The sequence below is a fragment of the Dendronephthya gigantea genome, unplaced genomic scaffold, assembly GCF_004324835.1.
Source record: "Dendronephthya gigantea isolate DGI-Jeju-01 unplaced genomic scaffold, DenGig_1.0 000169F, whole genome shotgun sequence".
Lineage (NCBI taxonomy): Eukaryota > Metazoa > Cnidaria > Anthozoa > Malacalcyonacea > Nephtheidae > Dendronephthya > Dendronephthya gigantea.
This window is the reverse complement of record NW_021163179.1, coordinates 288,583-308,726: the sequence shown is the minus strand read 5'-3', so window position 1 is coordinate 308,726 and position 20,144 is coordinate 288,583. Positions and strand designations below refer to the sequence as shown.

The following is a 20,144-nucleotide window of genomic DNA, read 5'->3' as shown; positions in this document are numbered from 1 at the left end:
ATCGGTTAATTTTTCGCTTGTTTGTTTAAAATTTAGATGACATTCTACCAAAACGTTGATTATTATTATCTACCAAATTCACTCAGCACTGATACGACTCGTTGTGATTGGAATGAAACCGACTGAATATAAAGGGAAGAAAATTTAAATTCATTTATTAAGAATGTCACCAACATGCATGTCTATTACTATGAATGTCTATTTCCAGCGGCAAAAGGATGTGGTTTTCTAATTTCCATATACTTGGTTATTTGTATCTAATGAACCTATTCAAAAAAGAGCAAGAGGCCTGCTGCAAGACAGGTGAATGATTCAGGTTCTTTACTGCCGAAATTTCAAAATTATCAATTCGTCTATTTAGTGAACGTCGAATGATTTTGAATTTCAGCAAGAGAAAGTCTGGCTAGCTTCGCTTTCGCGTATCTTGTCGCAGGCCTCCTCAGTGGCGTAGCCAGCCTGACGATTTTGACCCGCTATGTAAATTTCTAGTTATTATAATTGTTCATGTCTTTAGAAATCAATTGTTTTAACAGTCGGTGAACACAAAAATATTAGCATAGCGGGACAAATCGACAGCCTGGCTACGCTACTTGGCCTCCTGCTTTTGACATGAAAATGATATTCTCAGAAGGCTGAAGAACTATATACTTTCTTCGTTACTTAAGTACCTTAAGTAACAGGTACCTAATTGCAAGCTGGGAAACTTGGAAAAACTGTTGGGGGATTGAAATTAATACCAGGCGAAATCTGAGATATTTCTTGCTGAATAGCCGCAAACATATTGGAAGGGGAGTTAGCTTCCTTAACTGCGACGTTTTGAGGGTTAACGATATTGCGTCTCCAAAAGCCAAAGTTGTCTCCAACGTTACCATTAGTAAGAATACAGCAGGCAGCTGTCCACAAGATCTCGGGTAACGAGATTCTGTAATGTCCTGCTCGCCATTTCGCTTCGCCTTGGTAACTGCCGAAACCAGCCGAGCCAAAGAATTTTCGCTTTCCGAGGAAACTTGATGGAATCACGCCAACCACAACATACGTTTTTGAACCCATGCCATTTTGCATGGCAGCTTCTTGACAGGCTTTTGCCCTTTTCATTAAGTTACCCTCGGCAACCCTCCACAGGTCAGAATTGAAGGAACCTTCCTGTGGCACGGCATTTGTGTAGGCAAATGTGGCATCGATGCCATTCTGTGTTCCGTGGGTTTTTCCGTAACTAGCGGCGATCATATGACCTTTGTGGATGGCTATGAAGGGCTTGGGGTTATGGCATGGTCCCGTACCATCCCAATTCCAAAGCATTCCATTCTGATCTTCATAACAGTGATTGTGCTCACTTGCACATTTATATAGTCATCATTTTTTGGCAAGTCCTCTGGGTGCATTGACAGTGTCGTATCCCTTGTTGTTTTCCAAATGTCCTTCCGTTTTATATTTGGGTTGGCTATAAAAAGTTAGCAAATTCGTTTTGACCACTGGTGAAACCCGAGTTTCTAAGTCTAATAAAATTTTTCGGTATAGGACCACGTCAAGCGATATATTTTACTTTGGCAATTTTTCAAGTGTTGGGGAAACTATTTGCCTGCTTAAATTCAGAATTTTTTTCGATAAGAATCAGTGAACTCAAAGAAGACTGGAACGCTTACTCTCCGACTTTTTCCCTCATTAATAAGGAAGCTAAGAAGGCGGATCATGAAGCCTTTCTTGTAGGTATGATCCACGTCTCTGGCGCGGAAATTTCAAAGGAAAACTCATAAAAACGTCGCATTTTGCATGTGTCGAATACAATTGTTTGAATTATCTGCATGCGAGATACGACGTCTGAAACAATTGAATTCGCCTTCTTTAATTGCGGTCGACCTTGACGTCAAATTCGACTGGTTCGGTCGCATTATGCGAGCTGGGTGCGACGTGGTTTCATAGGTCGCATTTTGCATGTGTCGAATTCAATTCGCTTGAAGAAAAAGGCAAAAAACGTCATGCATGTTATGATATTGAAAGACACTCGTATGGAAATTTGCAGGCCGTAGACAAAAGAAATGAACCAGAACAATCGTATTGTATTACGTGTCCAAGAAAGTTGACAAAATACATTTGCCTACCGCGTCTGTTTGTAATCCGGCGTTGCGCAGTACACGAACAAAACGAAGAATCCCAAGGCTGGCTTGCTGCATGGGAAGTAGTTAAGAATATGAGGAAAATAATAGCAAGAAAATGATTTCTAGAAATATGACATTTTTGATCTACGCCCAAGCGGACTGTCGCTGATCATAAGAAATAGAGCCGGCAACTATTTGAATTCAGCACATGCGAAATGCGACGTTTGAAATGACGGTCGGATTATTGTTTTAGGGTCGAATTTCGCGGATCAGCCTGTGCAGCTGGCAACACCATATTCGTCCCCGGATCACATCCACCGGCGAAATTACATGCGCACTTCGACGTGGGTGAATTGAATCCATCAGTTAACCACACTTTTTTTGCTGAATATAAATATAGACGTACTTGACAGACCATTCTCAGCACGAGATTTATGAAAATGTAATTTTGCACTTTCTCGAGGGCAGGACGCTGAGTGAAAATGACCGCGCCGTATTGATGTAATTCAAACATTTTTATGCATATTTATAAAATAATATCTATAAAACGCGTGTTCTGATTGGTGAAGCCCGTGTTTAGATCAGGCCATCCAGACACGGAAATTTAATTCGCTTTTTGAAATCAAACTAGGAACACTACCTTCAGTTGTTGTTATTTTATAAAACAATCAGTGCCTAATGGTTTCCTGTCTTCAGTGGTTTTCTGGTCCACTGAATTCCAAACACTTGGGAATGTTGTTTGAGTTAAGAAATGCTCGCAAAGTCACGCGTTTCGCGCGCTTTTTCTCGCAACGTCCCCGCGTCTGCATCAGACCATCCAAACACGGAAACCAGTAAGTGATTGTTTAATAATGCCATATCGATAAATGTCGTTTGGTTTACGAAATACTATAAAGAAAGTTCTCAATACCATATAGATATAGAAGTATTTGCTTACCAAAAATCGTCACTACATTCTGTTTCATTCGTATAGGATTCCTCAGATGGTTCTTATACGGATGAACTGATGGACTGTAGTAGACGACTTTTGATGAAGAGCCTTGACCTTACCATTGACCTTGAGCTTGGTTTTTGGCTTGGTGATAACCTTATTTACAGTCGGCAACTGCGCAGGTGGCTTCTTAATTTTTTTTCCACGTAATTCTGCTTTTACATCAAGCCGTTCACTGAAAATAATGGTGGATTCAGGGTGCGTCATGGCGTAATTTAAAATACCTTAATAACAACGCTGTGGGTTATTCATTTCTAAAGAATATTTCCAGATCTGCCACTGACTTACCCTGGATCCACTGCTGCACTAGAAGTGGCATTTCTGACGATCCTTGTTACTGCAATCAAGGTTATTAGAACGAAGATCTTCATAGCTCTGTGACTGTGAGGCAAAATATTGTGCATCAAATAATTGATAAGGCACGATAAAGCGACAAAGGATCCTGCTTGGAATCAGTTGTTGATTATTGACGATTTTTATGCCTCATTGGTCAAGTGACTTGTCAGTTTTTTTTTGTCTCAAAAATAAGTAATTTCAAAGAACATATGCTGCCTGCAATTTTATTTTTACTAAACACTTATTTACCGCGACCGAAGGAAACATGCTTTGCGGACCGATAGCAGTCGTCAATATTTCACGAGGCGATTTAGGCGAAGTCGGGTTAACGTTTTTTTATACTTGTTCCGAGTCTTGATTTTGATCGATGTAAGCGAGCGACATCAGAATTTCGTCATGCACTCTCACGTGATTCACGCTTCTTTCTGACGAACATTTCGATACTATTTATAAATTATATTTATAAATTTGCAATTGTGTCATTTGTGTGACTTTGATATTTCGCCAATCTGACAATCTTTTCATATTCTTCATGATATACCCGTTCACCATTGCGATTAATGGGGGAAACTCGGAACTCCTAAAAGTCACATCTTGTACATTTTGATGTAGAATAATAAAATCATATGGATGACTGAAAGGATTAAATGGTCCAAAGTCAATCGATAGAATATACTAAATAAATACTCGATAAAATAAAATTTTAAAGTAAAATTACAGGCAAATTAGTAGGTAACCCCCCCATACAATAACGGAAGTAATTAGTATTCAAAGTATAGAAAGGGTAATTAGTATTCAAAGGGTAGAACTGAAAGGTAATTAGTATTCAGAGGCTGATTTTCCCGAAGTTATGCGTGGTCTCCACGCAGGGTGAGAGTGTGAGGTTATTAAACCGTAATTAAGTACACAGTAAGGATTTGCGAGAAAAATATTTTATTTGTCAGGTAATACACATTTAGTATGTCAACATTTTAATAGTATGTTTCTTTCCATAGCATTAGGACTGTTTATTTTACTACGTGATATTATGAGAATGTTTCTTTCAATCCTACTAGGACTGTTCGTTCATTTTAAGAGTTCATTTCTTAAATAATCTGAAGGGAACAGGTTTCTTATTTCTGCTTGTGATTACATTTGTCTCTCCAGCCATAACCCGTACGCTTCTACTTCAACTTTAGGTCAATGTTGATATGCGTCGGTTGCCAGGCCGAGGAGATCCTTTTTGCGAGGAGATCCTTCTCGTATCAAACATATTGTTTACAAAAGGTAATTAGTGTTGCGCTACGGTGTGCGCTACTCCCACGCGTGATGATGTGCGCACAAGCATTTGTTTACACACATTGTCAGTTGATGACTTTGTTCAAACGCGTTTATGCATACATTACTGGTAATAGGTTTTAATGACAGGACGAACCTGAACATGTTCCCCTCCAAACAAAGAGTAACTTGCACATAAATATCGCACATCAAACAAAAATTGCCCGAGAAAACACAGCAATGGAGTGCTTACATGGAGTGCCTGCGACCGCAATCTCTACCAAGAAAGGAAAGTTTTGGGTTTGTAACAAGAACAACCCTAAATGTTGTGAATTCTTTTGCCCTGAACAAGATCGTTCGCTCTTTGATACGGCTATGATGATGTGAAGGGCGAATGGCGCGATTCATCCGCTGTGTGACACACACCAAAGACCGACCAAGATGAAAGTTGTGAAGGATCTAAGAAACTGACGTAACTTTGGGAGACCGTTCTTTGTTGCTGCGATCGTAAAAATCCGTGTAACTTTTGGCAATGGGGTGACAGATTAGAGCTCCCGAAACCGAAGTGTCAGCACGGGATAAACTGCTGTGTGGGGGTTGAACGCCGGAAATAGTTGTATTAAAACAGATATAGATTTGCGTTTTTAACATTTATTCATCTAACGATTAATTACAGCAATAAATTGTAATACATCAAAATCTCATTTCGTATCCCTTTTTGTTCGTTTGCCATGGATTCGTCAACAAACGCTCTATTAGTAAACCTTTTAAATCGCTTTCTTTATTTTACTATTCATCTTCAAACTTGTATTCGTTCAAAAGTCTTTTGATAAGAAACTTTCTCTTATCAATAGCAGCTTCTATTGCTTCTTCTGGATCAAAATCATCGTTTTCAACAAATGCATCTTTTGTGTTCATTATTTTCTTATGTATCGGGTCTTTCTTTAGTTGTCTCATCCACAAAAGGCGCTCCATATAAATATTTTCTAATTCTTTCTGAAGGTTAGGCATGATGTTCGAGAAAGCTTTCCCTTTGGCAGAGTGCTCATCAAAACCACTGTTTACAAGGCTTTCTTGCATTTCTTCGAAAGCTCTATTACTTCTTTGCATTGCTTCTTCTATAAGCGGCATCCATGGGTCCATTTTTTCTTCAGATTCTGAGTCAATCGTCGTCGCCGAACTTTCAGACTGCTGACTGGAAGTGGTCAAGACATCCTCTCGGAAATCTCCACCTTCGCTGTCATAGTCTGTTTGAGACATGTTTCTTTCTTGCTCTCGTAGTGGACAATACTCCCGTTCGTGTCTGCGCTGATTGTAACTGCGGCTGAAGTATCTTCCGCAAAATTGGCAGCTCATCCTCTTAGCACTAGCAGTGTGGAAATGCCTTGTTATCGAGCAGCAATGCAGTTTTATGAACAGATGAGCAACTGCTCATGAGCAGTTATGAGCATGTGCTCATAGGCCCGTTTGGGCCCTATATGGCCTTATATGGCACTATTAGGCCCGATGGCCCGATTGCTGACTGGGCGTCCCAACCCGGACAAGTCCGGGCTTGTCAACGCAAACTTTTGCTTACGGAAGACGAGGTCAAACGATCTAAACAAGAAAACAGTGTAGTGCCTGGACAATATGTTTAAAATATTTGTAAAATTGTTCTACCTAATTATTTTGTTACAAGCGTTAATCCGTGTCTTAATTTATGCTCCAAGCAACGCGTTGTCCATAACACCAATATATATCTAAAAATGTATACATTTTCGCATTCACCATACCCCCTTTTGTTCTTCCAAATTATCCCCAGCCTGGTAGATTGTGCCGTAGTCTAACTTGACAAAAATTTTCCCTTGCCCATAATGCTTGTAGGGGACCATTTCCTCTCGTGTTAGTATTGGTAGAGCTTGCGAAGACGTTGGGAATTTTGTCATGTTGGCTTGTTCTTCCTGTTTTACTTGCTCCCGTAGATGTTTAATGGAACATTTGTCCATATTCGCGGGTTGGGACGCCCAGTCAGCAATCGGGCCATCGGGCCTAATAGTGCCATATAAGGCCATATAGGGCCCAAACGGGCCTAATAAAATACCTGACACACGAAAAAATGAGCCAATTATTATTAGGAATTTGTTGAGCAATCATCTAAATATGGGTCGCACGCGTAGGAACTGCCCTGTGTTTGGCTGTGGTAGTACAAATTTAGCAAGGTTAGCAAATCATCTCGACCAAGTACACGGTATGGACACAGAGGAACGCAAGAAATGGTTAAAGTGGAGTAAGATAGGAATATGTGTACCTCGACAGAGTAAAGAACCAAAGGAATTCAATATGGAGGAGTGTCTGGAAGATTTATTAGAGCGCCAAGAAGAGATGGAGAGAAACTTTAATGTTTACTTAAGCACTGCAAAATTAAAGCATGTGCAGCCTAGTCGTAAACGAAGAACCTCTACCTCGGGGAAAACGAAGAAAGTACATAAGGGATGGTTAACATTTTAGTTTGTGTGCATGTACTGGACTACGAAATTAAAGTACCGCGTAGATGTTTAATGGAATATTTGTCCATATTCGCGGGTTGGGACGCCCAGTCAGCAATCGGGCCATCGGGCCTAATAGTGCCATATAAGGCCATATAGGGCCCAAACGGGCCTATGAGCACATGCTCATAACTGCTCATGAGCAGTTGCTCATCTGTTCATAAAACCTGCATTGCTGCTCGATAACAAGGCATTTCCACACTGCTAGTGCTAAGGGGATGAGCTGCCAATTTTGCGGAAGATACTTCAGCCGCAGTTACAATCAGCGCAGACACGAACGGGAGTATTGTCCACTACGAGAGCAAGAAAGAAACATGTCTCAAACAGACTATGACAGCGAAGGTGGAGATTTCCGAGAGGATGTCTCGACCACTTCCAGTCAGCAGTCTGAAAGTTCGGCGACGACGACTGACTCAGAATCTGAAAAAAAATGGACCCATGGATGCCGCTTATAGAAGAAGCAATGCAAAGAAGTAATAGAGCTTTCGAAGAAATGCAAGAAAGCCTTGTAAACAGTGGTTTTGATGAGCACTCTGCCAAAGGGAAAGCTTTCTCGAACATCATGCCTAACCTTCAGAAAGAATTAGAAAATATTTATATGGAGCGCCTTTTGTGGATGAGACAACTAAAGAAAGACCCGATACATAAGAAAATAATGAACACAAAAGATGCATTTGTTGAAAACGATGATTTTGATCCAGAAGAAGCAATAGAAGCTGCTATTGATAAGAGAAAGTTTCTTATCAAAAGACTTTTGAACGAATACAAGTTTGAAGAAATAGTAAAATAAAGAAAGCGATTTAAAAGGTTTACTAATAGAGCGTTTGTTGACGAATCCATGGCAAACGAACAAAAAGGGATACGAAATGAGATTTTGATGTATTACAATTTATTGCTGTAATTAATCGTTAGATGAATAAATGTTAAAACGCAAATCTATATCTGTTTTAATACAACTATTTCCGGCGTTCAACCCCCACACAGCAGTTTATCCCGTGCTGACACTTCGGTTTCGGGAGCTCTAATCTGTCACCCCATTGCCAAAAGTTACACGGATTTTTACGATCGCAGCAACAAGAACGGTCTCCCAAAGTTACGTCAGTTTCTTAGATCCTTCACAACTTTCATCTTGGTCGGTCTTTGGTGTGTGTCACACAGCGGATGAATCGCGCCATTCGCCCTTCACATCATCATAGCCGTATCAAAGAGCGAACGATCTTGTTCAGGGCAAAAGAATTCACAACATTTAGGGTTGTTCTTGTTACAAACCCAAAACTTTCCTTTCTTGGTAGAGATTGCGGTCGCAGGCACTCCATGTAAGCACTCCATTGCTGTGTTTTCTCGGGCAATTTTTGTTTGATGTGCGATATTTATGTGCAAGTTACTCTTTGTTTGGAGGGGAACATGTTCAGGTTCGTCCTGTCATTAAAACCTATTACCAGTAATGTATGCATAAACGCGTTTGAACAAAGTCATCAACTGACAATGTGTGTAAACAAATGCTTGTGCGCACATCATCACGCGTGGGAGTAGCGCACACCGTAGCGCAACACTAATTACCTTTTGTAAACAATATGTTTGATACGAGAAGGATCTCCTCGCAAAAAGGATCTCCTCGGCCTGGCAACCGACGCATATCAACATTGACCTAAAGTTGAAGTAGAAGCGTACGGGTTATGGCTGGAGAGACAAATGTAATCACAAGCAGAAATAAGAAACCTGTTCCCTTCAGATTATTTAAGAAATGAACTCTTAAAATGAACGAACAGTCCTAGTAGGATTGAAAGAAACATTCTCATAATATCACGTAGTAAAATAAACAGTCCTAATGCTATGGAAAGAAACATACTATTAAAATGTTGACATACTAAGTGTGTATTACCTGACAAATAAAATATTTTTCTCGCAAATCCTTACTGTGTACTTAATTACGGTTTAATAACCTCACACTCTCACCCTGCGTGGAGACCACGCATAACTTCGGGAAAATCAGCCTCTGAATACTAATTACCTTTCAGTTCTACCCTTTGAATACTAATTACCCTTTCTATACTTTGAATACTAATTACTTCCGTTATTGTATGGGGGGGGTTACCTACTCAAATTTTTTTATTGCCTAACACTGCGTACCACTTGTTAAAGTTTGGTGTTCGTAGCGTTTCATTGGTCGAGATATAAAGCTGCATTGTTCCGAATTGGTTGATTGGAATTCTTTATGCATGCTTTAGCATCGATGCTGAATTCAGAACGTTTCTATTTAAAGGATTATTATTTAATATATAATTCCTGTTCGATTTCCACAGCATATCCGGCACGGGCTGCTGACCATGTTTTCACTCTTAATTCGTGACCACGCAAAAACACCACTTTAAGAAAGGCTTCAATTTCCCCCATCTTGGCTTCACTCAACAATCCGGCAAAATCAGGTCGCTGGCGATCCAGTGATATTTAAGTTAAGTACACTGGACTGAAGTTGCTACTTATATGCATAGTGCCCATGAATAGAATTTCATTAAATTCCAAGCTTTAGTATTTATAATATCAACCATTATAAAGAAGTTTAACAACGTGATAAACTGTATATAGGTTTTGGTGTTCCGAGTATTCTTGTCGTGAGCATTGAACGGTTTAAAACGCTAGGTGAACTCAACCTACTCCTTTCATGATCGCCCGTGAACTGGTCGAAAATAACGGTAAATTTTGAAATTCTTGAGTTTGCCTTTGTTGCCGCTTTAGCTTCAAAAATATATTATTTAGTTGCTACCTGCTGACACTCAAAATACTTCTAAAAGTTAGTCTCGCCTACATTATTCCCCATTGCCATTAACTGTGATTATTCCTATATATACAGGTTAATCACACCTACTTTAGGTTCGGTTTTTTTAATTAAAAATAATTAAAGATGTATATGAGAAATGCTTTTTTGGCTAATATTTTTGAGAATATTTAAATAAATTACTACTGCACATGTTTGTGTGAACCTTTCACTTTGCGTGTCATCTATATTATCATCTTCTTACCTCAAAACTTGTGCGAGGTGAGACTTTTAGAAAAAAGAGTTTCCCTTTTGGCCAGCTAGCTTCAGTAATCACAACCGTCAATTGAAATAGTTACAACGTATACAGGTTGCATGTTTTTAAATATAAAAGATTTTGGTGTTCTATTCAAGGAAATGTCGAACGCTTCATTAGACCGATACTAAGCCACGCAGGGACCAGTTGTTCAAAGCTGGGTTAGCGCTAATCCTGCATGGATCTAAAACCTTAACAAAATATGGCTTTTATTCGTCAAGAAAATATCAGTTATGGTAAAAGATATTCATGCAACTTTGTAAACTAGCGATTAAAAAATTGATTTAAAGATTTACTTTAACCCAGGGTAAAGCTAACCGGCTTTTGAACAAATGGCCCGAGGGAGGAGGTTATCACAAGCTTTAAACATTTCAATTAGCCAATTCAGACCAGTGCAGCTTTATATCCGTGTGTAAAAATAAATGAATTCATTAAAACTGATAATGACGTTATTTTAAACCATCTAATGTCCTTCCTATACGACAGTCTGTTGTCTGTGATTAATAAAAATGGAATATTTTCCTACAAAATAATTATTTCATGCATCAATGTCCACCGACAACTGTCATCACCGCTGAATCACGATATATGAAAAACAGGCTTTTACAGAATTTAATTCACATGTCGTAACTCGCTGTACTTCATGATTCGTTGTTATGCGAAATCAGTGAGACATATGAAAACCGAATTACAACGAATTACGACTGACGCATAATGACGAATAATCATTTTATCACTACACTCACTAGCGCTACATTACAATTAACAAAAATAATAACAAACTATATTATAGGTTATAAAATCAATAAATATTCCATAGAGCAATAATCCTCATGCAGAGGGAATGCCTGTCTTCTTGGACTATGTTACCACAAAATAGCACAGACTTCAGTTGTATTCGCCACAGAGTAAATAATAAATCATTATTATTATTATTAAAAATCATACTGACTTTGTAACTCTAAAGGTTAAATTACACCTGTAGTACTAAAATTGATCAAAAATTAGAACTACTTAATACTACGTACAGTTGAATACAATAGATATAAAATTAACCTATTTATTATTAGTGTTCCGGCTTATTAAAATACTTTGGGGGGAAAACGAATTCCTAAAACATTTAGTTCTACATAAATAATTACGATACTGATTTACACATTGGTAATATTGTAAATCGTATCCGGATACAATCAGTGTTGGTGGTAATACTCGGATCTCTCATCTCAGAGTTTTCGTTAATTATGTCATACCTAATTTTAGTGTGCGGTGATAACTAATTTGTGCAGTGATAAAAGTGGAATGTGCAGTGATAAAGTGAGAAATGTGGATTCCGAGGTGGATTCATAAGTAGTTGATCCCCAAAATGCTGGAAATCAAGTCATAGGAACTCAAAAATACAGAAAATTTGCTGCAAGAGATCCTGTAGACCTCCTACAATTCCTGGCCCATCTTTAAATTACCAATTTCCAGTTAGGACCATTTTCATCATGCCCCTTTCCACTATACTATCGTGATGATATGTGCAGTGATAAAAAATTCTTAAAATTAGTTATAAATTATGTACGTTTAATGTTGTTCTCAAAGAACTTCTGTTGTTCACATAATTTTTCTCGGCGATCCCTCAACGACTTTGTAGTCAATTTTAGCAGCGACAACGAGTACGACTTAAGCCGGTTTTCAACTAGCGATATTTTTCGCGCGAAGCGACTTTATTCCTTTGTATTTGAGCAATCTGTTCCAGATGGTTGCAGTTGAGAGCTCTGAAACAAAAGTAAAATGTCGATTCGCGCGAAAAATATCGCTAGTGGAAAACCGGCTTTACTCTGTCGAATATTATAATGCCCAGACCTGGCACGCGTATTCATACCATCACTAATTCTAATTTGCTAGAGGTTTGTGAAGGGATAAATTCCAGCAAGTTAAAATTCAGTCTGCGTAGAAGCTACTTTCTCGAACGTTCCTGTGAACGAAAATTAGATTCGCTGATAAGGCCAATTACACCAAAATATTCGTGAATATTCTCTCCATCATAAACACATATATTCAATTCTGCCCGACGGATTTCCATTGTGAGCTATTGCACTTACAAAAGAAATCCGTCGGGCAGAACTGAATATATGAATAAACACCCCCCCCCCCAATTATCGTTCTAGTTACGGCCCTGTTTCATCCTAATTGACAATTTAATTAATTCAAGTTACATTTTACTTCATTAGTATTACGTGAAACTAGAAATTTGTAAAGCTTTTCTACATGAAATTTTCAAAAACGACGTCGTTATGCAGCATATCAGCCGACAGGAATTAGATCGACGAGGCCCGCCACGCTCCAGTTTTTATACAGAGTTCGGCGTCTAAATTTAGACTTGGCGGTAAAATGACGTAATTATTCTGCGTCACATGATTATTTCGAACTTTACTAACTTTTACTAAATGAAACGTGTGGGAAAGCCCCACTAGATTTTGGAAAGTCCCTTCTTATGCTCCTACCAAAATATACAGAGCTTTCGAAACGAATACATCATCTATATCTGTACTTAAAATGTAACCGATTTGGTCTCACTTTTTCGTCGCTTTCGCGAAGTGCCGTAGTGGAGAAATAAAAGACAAATCGACTAACAATTTGGCGGACATAAATTGCTTATTCAGGTAGGTTTCATTTCTTCCTTAAACATTTAAGATGAAAAATGTGAAAGTCTGTCTTCAAATCGAACAAAATAATATCTTTCTATTGTACTCTTCGCTTGGATACAGATTTTTTCTACTTGTTAATCACAAATTTATTCTTTAAGGTATATATTGCCTTGAATATATGAAATGAAATTTAATATGGTGTAAAATATTGCTATGAATTTCATGATTTCAGGACTCTATATATATGGCTGTATTTCACATATTTGTATTACAAACATGCGTTCTAACTTTTTGTCATCCAAATGCCAGTACATTACCCCAATGTTGAAGAAACCATGATTTATAAAAGGATTTTTTAAATTCTTTCAGTTTCAACTAAACAAATGTACGCTTTTAAAAATATTAAATATTAGAAGAAATAATGTTAAATGTGTAGTAGTTTATTATGTACTTCTTGCTTAAGGATAGGTATGTTTTCCACCAAACACATATTTCACCTGACTTGCAACAAACTTGTCGGAAAGTTGCACGTTGCATTTGTGAACAAGTTGACACTCCCCTTATAAATTCTTTCTATCCAAGTCCTAACCAAAGTCTGACATAACCAAAGTTATATTCACTCCAAATCCAAACTTATTCTGGCACATGTTAATGTTTATAAACTCCCTGCCTGTGAGCGAATGGGTCATTTATCCACTTATGACATTTACCACTGAATGAACAGTAGAACTAAATGGCATTGATACGTAGGATAATAAAATTATATATACCGGTATAATGGATGGCATTGAATGGCAATCAGATTGAAAAAATAAACTAGGACAAACTTGTGCAATTAGATGGACTAGAGTAACAATAATTTTTATGTCTTAGCAATTTGTGTTCCAGCTAATAGAGTAAGATGGGTTGGGAAAAATACATATGCTTAATTCAAATATAATCATAATTTTCATTCATTGATTAATAAATTTTAGTAATAATTTTCATCATTTTCTAGCTAATTTGCCTTTGCAAGTTAACATTTTGTTTCTATTTCTTGGTTAGGCTCAAACATGGCCGAAGGGTCAGATATCACGTTGCCAAACATAAATACAACAGATTTGTTGAGTATGTTTGGTGGCGAATCCTTGACTGATATATTTCCTGGGAGTATGGGTGACAGTATTGGTATGTTACAATTATTGCTGTGCTTGTATGCAGCATTCAGTTAATTATTTACTAATATTCATATGCCTAGTTCAGTATCAATTAACGTCCAAAGCAATGAGATATTCCGATGCAGACAGATTGCATCAGTTAGTCCTTGTGAGTTTTTATAGTTGACAGAAGCGCCGAGTCCTTGAAATGACATCATAGCTTATATTTGTAGCCTTGTACATTACAACCTATCTCAAGTTTCAAATGTACATTAAGTTATATTCACTCCAAATCCAAACTTAATGTATAAACAAACAATGTGTTTACATATCGCATTGCTATTTTTTAAAATATTCTGTTCTGTCAGAATATTTATCACCATTTCAGTTTACTAAATTTCTAAATGAATAAGAGATAGAGTTTATGTTCAGAAGAATTCAAAACATGCTAAATTTGGGCAATTTCTAAATCATGGAGTCCCCAATGTTATAAATGAGCAGAACCGATGCACAGAAGCCACTGTAATCTGTCTTTAATAGATATACCTTAAACACACCCACATGTCTAATTGATGCTACTACTGCTATGGAGATTGTGTGTTTATATTAATGATACAGTAGAAAGTTTTACTCAAAGAACAAATAAACATGACAATGCCACTCTGATAAGAAATATCTAGTAATTCCTAATCAAGCACTTACAAACCCAAAAAATGAGTCTTGATAAACCTTTTGTGATACTAATTTTATACCTAAAAGGTGGAAATAAACAAAGCAAGAATGGAAAACATTTGTTAAATTAAAGTGTGTCATGGCCATAGCTATAACTATCTTTATATAGTAAACCAATTTATGCTTCTATATATAATGGCTAAGATTATTGCTCAGAATCGAAGAACACTGTCATAAAAATAGTTTAATAGCATTATAACAATATAATAAGAAATACAGATGTAGTATTGCCAGTAAAATATGTCAACATTGGTATTTTTGTTTATATTGTCTGTATTTGTCATCATGCTAGCTATGAAATTTTTTTCTTGATTTTATTAACAATCCTAACATATTTCTACTATGCTTAGGAGCTGAATTAGAAATATTAGAGCAACCAAAACAGGTTTGTTACACACTGTACATATCTACTTAAAAAAGTATGTATGCATGCAACAGATTTTTCGTTGGTATATAGGATTATACTTTTTACTTTTTACATGCATTAAATATTAAAGTCTAATGTATGTAAAGTCCAATGTTTAAAAAGATACTTTGATTTATTGGTGCAAAAAGTGTAAGGGCTTTAACTATATTTAAATTTACTTCTAATTTAAGTACATAGAAAAAAGAGAAACTGGCCATAATATAATTTTTAATTTTATTATATATCTCAACTATTATGTACTGTATCATATATTTAATAATTCTTATTCTTTCTACAGCGAGGATTCCGATTCAGGTATTCGTGCGAAGGACCATCTCATGGTGGTCTTCCTGGAGAACGTTCAGCTAAAGGAAGAAAATCCTTCCCTTCTGTGCAGGTATGATGTAATGCATGCGGAAAAATTAACCAAATTTATTTTACTTCAGTGCGGGAGCAAGTTCTATTGCACTATTTAGGAGTGTTTTGATTGCACATGGCTCAGAAGTATTAAATACTTTTTTACTGCTATTGGCTATACAATAGGAATGGCAAATTTTTGCCTTATTGGTTTGTGTCTGGGTTTATCATGGGGCCTGAATCAATATGAACAGACACAACAATTAAGTACCAGCACTTACTCATGCCATGGATAATAAAACCACAATTAGTCTTTTAACTACAGTATCCATGTTCACACTTACCAATCTTCAAACCATTTCTGGCATATCTCTGACATGGTGGAGACCTTAAGCATTGGCCTTAAGTAAACCAATCTCTACTTTCATTTAGATCATTAATTATTCTGGTAAAGCGAGAATTGAGGTGACGCTTGTGACAGTTTCAGACCCGCCGCAACCCCATGCACACAGTTTGGTTGGTAAAAATGTCCGAGACGGTGCATGCATTGTTGAAGTTGGGCCAGATTGTGGCATGACAGCCAGGTAAAAACAACACAGAATATTGTTTAAAACAACTTGCTTGCAGCACTGGAGTGAAATTAATATTTTAATTCCCTTGGAAATTTTGGTCAAAACAATTCTGTGAAATTTGCAGAATTTACATTCACAGAAATATCACTTAAAAAAATAGCACTTATTATAAAGTGTCTAAGAGGAAAGTTTCTGGGGACAGATGTATATCAGAACGCTGACCGTTACAAATTTCGCCACTTTTCCTAAATTTCTCCTTCGGAAAGTTGAATCAAGTCGATACCACAATATTTAGTGAACATTGTTTTGTTTTTCAGCTTTCCAAATTTGGGAGTTCAGCATGTCACGAAAAAGAATGTTCTCCCTATTTTAAAAGAGCGATACCTGAAGAAACATCGCCTGGAAAAATCTTTCAATTCAGGCGTAAGCAGCGGTGATCAAGTGATGCACGTGGATTTCCACGATCCCGCCAGCAGCGGTGCGATCGCTGAAGCCATCACAAGTAAAAATTCGGAATAAAGACGCTGTTACAATATGCAACTTTCCTTGCAACTAGCAATGCAATTCTACTCCTGAGACATCTAAGGTTGTCAAATACGAATATTTCTTGATGTTTCTTGCGATCTTCTAACGTTTCTTAGCATTTCGAACACTCTTTACAGATTAACATCCCTCAAAATTATAATTGTATTGCAAGTTCAAGGGAAATAGTGTAACAGCGTCTTAAGAACCTTTTAAATGGAAAGTTTTTAAATCCAAATTAAAGTAGTTGGCTTTAATTTACCGTTTTTTGCCGAAATGAGAGTGTTTTTTAAAATATTTACCTTTATTTCTTTGCTTTGTTTTCAGATGAAGAAATGAAAAGTATCGAGGTCATCGCCAAACAAGAAGCAGATAAAATGAACCTCAGCACGGTCCGGCTTTGTTTTCAAACATATTTACCCGACCAGGATGGCCGGTTTGTCATTTGTCTCAAACCAGTATATTCGCATCCTATCTACGACTCAAGTAAGTTGATAGCATTGTTTTTCGAATCAATAGAATCAACCACAATATGTGAATCAGTGTTGGAATGAATCAGCTACAACCGTCGGTAAGGTGAGGATAAAATATAAAATGTTGTCTATTTTTTTGCTACAGAGGCTGCGGCAGCATCCGAATTGAAGATTTGTCGCATCGATCGACAATCCGGCTTTGTGCAAGGCGGCGAAGAGATCTTTTTGCTATGTGATAAAGTACAAAAAGGTACGAGCTCAATCGATAATTTTTGATAATTTTCTAATGGAGTGTTCGCCACTGATGCCTGAGAGTTTGCCGACAAAACTGAGTTACATGCGGAGTCGCTGCGAAAGCTCATCATACGCGGGAAAAATTGATCATTTTCTAGAGGATCTTGCTTCTGATTTTTGTACTCCGATATCTAGGTCTCAAAGAAAAACATAAACATTTAAAAATCTTGGGTAAAATTACCCTTGCATTGCCGATGGATGCTAACAGCCTAACTTGAAAACAACCACAATTAACAGCTTGTATTCTCTCTTGTGTATTTCAGAGGATATCGAAGTGCGGTTCTTTGAAAATCAAGGTAACTATTGATAATGCATGCAGAAAAAAAGATATAGCCCTTTCTTAATCGATGGAAAGATTTAAGTTAAAACACTTAATTATCCGAGTGGAAATACTACAATGAGCTTTTAGAGCTCATTTTAGAGCTCAGCCACGTGGAGACCACTGCATGACCGATATTGTTTGTCGTTAATAGAGGAAGACCGCCCTGAACCATGGGAGGCATTTGGGAAGTTCTCCACCTCCGATGTCCATCGTCAGGTGAGTTTTAGACGATTGTGATAATCTGCATTGCAGTATATCCTCAAAAAACGGAACCCGCGTAATAGGGTTAGGGTTGGAGTTGATTATATTTTCACACAAGTAAATATTTGTCTTTTTTCCGCCATAGTTTGCCATCGTCTTGAAAACGCCAGAATACTGGAATACGGCGATTGAAAAACCGGTCAAAGTGCTTCTTGAACTAAGACGAAAGAGCGACAAGGAAACGAGCGCCCCGGTGGAATTTACTTATAAACCTCAAGAGTTTGGTGAGTACATCATATATTGTCACCTTAAGAATTACAATAAATATTCGAAATCATCAAATCCGAGCGTTGAAATTCTCACTCCAGTTGCGCTTTCAGTTCAGTGTCATTGTTCAGGTGAACGCGAAGCATAATAGGACGTGAGTGAACTAACATCGCAACTGGAGTGAGTAACTTAAACGATCAGATTTCATTATTTCAACTATTTGTTGAGATGTATGTTGTCGTTTGGGCAACCAAAGTACTTCGCTCAAGTGTGGGCAAAGCCAATACCCCGGGAAAGAGGTTGTCTCCTTGGGTCAGTTTGTGTACATAACTCACTCGGCTTTCCAAGAAAGCAGATCTGAATCTAGAGTTACGTGTTTTTTAGATCCCGAACAGATCGGGGCAAAAAGGCGCAAGAAAATCCCACGAGGTTTCAGCGAATTTGAGACAACCAGCTCGAGTGGTATGCAGGGCAGTGATCCCGGGGCTGGACCCTCGACGGCCGAAGGTAGTGCCTCTGGTTTTCCTATGTACAACCCTGCTTTGTTCAATCCAAACTTCCTCAGTTCGTTTCTCAGTAGTGGCACTGGTTTTCCCGCTGTGCCGATGCCCTCACTCTTCGCCGGATATCCTAGTTTTTCAGGGGGCCTATCTGGCATGGGCGGTGGGGCTGACGGTAGTCAACAACAGCCCCTTCAACCATCCGATCAAGATCCATCGACCAGCAATATATCATGATAGTTTACTCTGTTGTATTATATAAGTCGTGATGCCTGCGGGCAATACCGGCAAATGATCCGCGCGTGACAAAAACCCGGTGGAGGGAAGAATCCCCTGGATTTGTCCGAAATAAGAGAGGCCCCACGTTTCACTTTCTGGTGAAACATTGGAAATTAAGCATTCGTATTGCTTTCAGGAAGTCGAGATTTAAATGTGCGGTGACTTTATACCTATAAGGCCGTGACTTTACCTAATATGCAACACACAATCAATCTCTCAAGGTTGGGTCTGGAAATTGTCTAAAATCTGTGGTCAACTTTTAATCGATTTAGGGCAATGTTGTTTTGCCACAGCACTCATCCAATAGCATCTTTTAATATCTAACTTGCGGGAAAACTTTTAAAAGATTTGTCTCAACGATCGACGGTCAAAATTTCTCCATGCACATCAAATTTTAGCTACTTACGGCCCGATTTCCAGACTAGATGTTTATCGACTCTGCTAGAACGCATGCATTATCCACTGACGTTGTCATTTCTTTCTATTTATTGTTCTTTTCACAAATCTAGCAATTTCTCAGCGAATTAACGAAAGACCTAGTTTGATTGCGATCAAAATTGCCCCGTGAGCAATGGCCTTTCTCAAGAAGTCTTTCAGTGTTAATAAACAAATGATATCAGTGTGGTTTCTTTGATGTTGTAAATGTGGGGTGCATTATACTCTTTTATGCTGGAGTTTTGTCAACGCGGTCCGTTTGCCTCAAATCAGAACTAAATTCTTTATAAAAGGCACCTGAAACTAAGAATGGTTGACATTTTGAAGGAACTAGAATGTTGGACTCGTCTAAAATACTGTAACGCTTCTGTTCAAATACCTAATAATTTCTGCATTATGATGTTTATAAGCGCCTTATATCTAATAGATAACTGATTCTATGAGATGCCTCCACGATATATGGTATAATATATAATTACATGCATCTATGTAATGTATATCTAAGCTCACGTTATTGAAATTTTTCCTCGAGGCTCGAGCAAGACCGACACAGGAACCTAAGACAAACTACTTTTTCGTCAAAAAAAAATCTCGGAGAATTTCAAAAAAGTGAAAAAAGTAAATTTTTTCAGCCTCGAGAAAATCACCCTGTCAAATTTTCGTGAAAAGTTTCTAAGGCTAATTTTTTTTTGCGCTTCCAGGATTTGAACCATTTATCCTACGATTGAGAGACCAAGAT

The 20,144-nt window shown here is 37.8% G+C and overlaps 1 protein-coding gene and 1 long non-coding RNA gene across 2 annotated transcripts; one reads left to right on the top strand and one right to left on the bottom strand.

Moving 5' to 3' along the window:
- Positions 1 to 1,134: 1,134 nt before the first annotated feature.
- Positions 1,135 to 10,300, bottom strand: LOC114537909. The gene is made up of 4 exons (XR_003688653.1): positions 10,226 to 10,300; positions 3,376 to 3,468; positions 3,147 to 3,262; positions 1,135 to 1,441 (listed from the first exon to the last, which is right to left on the bottom strand). It is a non-coding gene; the product is annotated as an uncharacterized LOC114537909 (long non-coding RNA).
- Positions 10,301 to 12,683: 2,383 nt separating this feature from the next.
- Positions 12,684 to 19,902, top strand: LOC114537935 (nuclear factor NF-kappa-B p105 subunit-like). Its single transcript, XM_028559051.1, has 12 exons — positions 12,684 to 12,924; positions 13,954 to 14,076; positions 15,128 to 15,162; positions 15,482 to 15,580; positions 15,973 to 16,124; positions 16,430 to 16,614; positions 16,962 to 17,120; positions 17,253 to 17,357; positions 17,665 to 17,697; positions 17,875 to 17,939; positions 18,070 to 18,208; positions 18,576 to 19,902. Exons 2-12 carry the CDS (start codon positions 13,962 to 13,964, stop codon positions 18,926 to 18,928), a joined length of 1,440 nt encoding a protein of 479 aa, XP_028414852.1. The 5' UTR covers positions 12,684 to 12,924; positions 13,954 to 13,961; the 3' UTR covers positions 18,929 to 19,902.
- Positions 19,903 to 20,144: the final 242 nt, after the last annotated feature.

What these genes read in the sequence shown, in the direction of transcription:
- LOC114537935 (XM_028559051.1), top strand. Translation starts at nt 13,962, where the DNA reads ATGGCCGAAGGGTCAGATATCACGTTGCCAAACATAAATACAACAGAT. An exon ending in GCATCCTATCTACGACTCAA is followed by an intron (nt 17,121 to 17,252) that starts GTAAGTTGATAG and finishes TTTTTGCTACAG; the next exon opens with AGGCTGCGGCAGCATCCGAA. An exon ending in TTATAAACCTCAAGAGTTTG is followed by an intron (nt 18,209 to 18,575) that starts GTGAGTACATCA and finishes CGTGTTTTTTAG; the next exon opens with ATCCCGAACAGATCGGGGCA.